General features: G+C 46.7%; 1 protein-coding gene across 1 annotated transcript; it reads left to right on the top strand.

The window, feature by feature from the left end:
- Positions 1-556: 556 nt before the first annotated feature.
- Positions 557-2,474, top strand: AGABI2DRAFT_205727 (hypothetical protein). Its single transcript, XM_006461741.1, has 4 exons — positions 557-791; positions 850-1,248; positions 1,305-1,969; positions 2,026-2,474. Exons 1-4 carry the CDS (start codon positions 568-570, stop codon positions 2,466-2,468), a joined length of 1,731 nt encoding a protein of 576 aa, XP_006461804.1. The 5' UTR covers positions 557-567; the 3' UTR covers positions 2,469-2,474.
- The last annotated feature ends 207 nt before the right edge of the window (positions 2,475-2,681 follow it).

Raw genomic sequence — 2,681 nt, 5'->3', positions numbered from 1 at the left:
TACAACCCAAAAAGGAAGTCATTTTGGCTAGCGGTCTTGTCTTCAAACTTTCGTATTATCAATGTGGGAAACAAAACCTGTCAGCCACTGATTCGACTCTCACTCGGAGGAAGTGCCAGTACTTGACATCATATAGATGACTATACCCGCTCTAAATCGGCCTGCTCCGACGACTGGAATTTCACACTGTAATAAAATATGACAAGTAAGTACTTGTCTGATTTATCAGTCTCACATGTAGCTTCAAAAGTTTGGATGTCACAGGATTTTTTCCGGCGAACTAAGGGTCGCCGTCCAACTCTTTTGTGTCTACGAGTCTTCGTTTTCCGAACTGGATCTAGCAGTAGAAACTCATTGTATCAGGGGGCCTCGCGTATGGGGACCTGTTACCGATAGGAGGATAGGCCTGATGCATAAAAGCTCTCACAGCGATCCGCGGTGATTCACTGCAGCCAGATTTGGCATGCAGCACTCAGTCGATACGAACTTCTCTTCTACGCAAGTGGCTATATAACCCGCGTCCCATGCGAATGAACGAAGACAATTCTGTTCTTGTCTACTCTCAGTATGCCCGACGGTTCACATCCCGATAGCGAAAATGTCACGTCTGGTTCATGGTCAGACAAGCCAATCCACCATCAACGACACTTGAAAGTGATAGGCATCGGCGCAGGAGCTTCCGGTCTCTTGTTCGCCTATAAATTACAAAGATCATTCGAGAACTTTGACCTGACGTTGTACGACAAAAACGCAGATGTTGGTGGAACATGGTTCGAAAATAAATATCCAGGGTGATTGTTTTATACGGTTCAAACTTCACGGTCCCCAAAACTGACTTGAGCATCCCAGTTGCGCTTGTGACATTGCGGCTCATGCATATGTCTGGTCTTTTGAACCGAACCCAAATTGGTCGTCTACGTATGCGGGATCGGATGAAATCCAGGAATACTTCGTCCGCTTCGTAGATAAGTATGATATACGCAAATACTGTCAGTTCGGAAAATTGGTCTCTCGCGCAGAATGGGACAACAAGAGGGGTCATTGGAACATTGAGGTCACCGACCTCGAGACAGGGAGAGTTATCAGTGACTGGTGCCATATTCTACTCAACGCTGCGGGGGTTCTCAATGCATGGAAATGGCCCGACGTCCCGGGAATAAAAGAGTTCGAAGGGAAACTACTTCATACGGCAAAATATGATAGAAATGTCGACCTCACTGGTAAAACCGTGGCGTTGATTGGAACAGGGTCCGTCTTCAAGCTTCAGCTCTGACCATTATTAGCCTTTTGCTCATAACCCCTAGATCGTCGGCTATCCAAGTATTGCCATCTATCCTACCGACAGTTAAAAAGGTTATCAGTTTCAATCGTTCCGCTACCTATGTTTTGCCCACTCAAGGCTTCCAACAACGGCATTATACCGATGAAGAAAAGCGGGTATTTGCTTCCGACCCTAAAAAACTGGAAGAGCATCGCAGAGAGCTAGACTCAAGCATCAATTCATTGTACTCGGTTTTTATACAGGACTCATCCATGCAGAAAGCAATGACTGCGGAAATGCGCGGAGCCATGGCGATGGTAATCAAAGGTTCCGGACTCGAGGATCAAATCATTCCAAAGTATGGTGTGGGATGTAGAAGGGTAACCCCTGGTGTGGGCTACCTCGAGGCTCTTGTCGACCCGAAAACAGAGGTGGTAAGCAGCGGCGTGAAAGCAATCACCCGGAAAGGTTGTTTAAGTCAGGAAGGAAAGGAATACGAAGTCGATGTGATCATTTGCGCCACGGGATTCGACACGAGTTATTTACCTAGATTCCCGGTTCTTGGGATGAATCGGGAATCATTGGCCGAAGCATGGAAGGATGAGCCGAAGAACTACTTTGGAATGGCAGCTCCAGGCTTTCCTAATTACTTTATGCTCGTTGGACCAAATAGTCCTATCGGAAACGGTCCTGTGCTGATTGGAATAGGTATATTTTTGTTTTTCCTCGTTTCTTGTACCCATTGCTAATAAAGCTTTTTGCAGAGGCACAGATCGATTATATACTCAAGCTCATTAACCGCTATCAAACCGAGAACATTCATAGCATCTCTCCCAGGCTCGATGCCGTGGAGGACTTTATGACTTTCAAAGATGCTTATATGAAAGGCACCGTATGGGAACAAAACTGTCGTTCCTGGTACAAGAGCGGGAGCGCTTCCGAAAAAGTTACTGCACTTTGGCCAGGAAGCACTCTACATTATATGGAGAGTCTAGCTGAACCCCGATATGAAGACTGGAACTTTACCTATGTCGGCAAAAATCGATTCGCATACTTGGGGAATGGGTTCTCACAGGCGGAGTCGGATATGACTGCAGATTGGTCGTATTATCTGAGGGATAAAGATGATTCGCCGCTTCTCGGGCGCGCGAAGAATAGGAGAGTGATAACGAGATCTGGGACCATTGACCGGTTACCCAAGCTCTAGGTATTCAACTTTTGTCTCTAGCGTCGAGTAATTATTCAAATGTACTAATGCGTGTGAGTGTAGAGAAAGTAAGAGAGGTGGGCGAGAGCCCTGGTCAGGTTTTCTGCCTCGCAGCATGCTCTGGGAGTCGAGAGAAGCCATGACACCCATGTTCTTAGCCAACCTTATGACGCGTCGAGGTTGGATCCCCTTGAGACTACGAGTAAGTTCTGG

This window comes from Agaricus bisporus, assembly GCF_000300575.1.
Source record: "Agaricus bisporus var. bisporus H97 unplaced genomic scaffold AGABI2scaffold_6, whole genome shotgun sequence".
NCBI classification, from domain to species: Eukaryota; Fungi; Basidiomycota; class Agaricomycetes; order Agaricales; family Agaricaceae; genus Agaricus; species Agaricus bisporus.
This window is presented reverse-complemented; position numbering and strand designations above follow the sequence as displayed.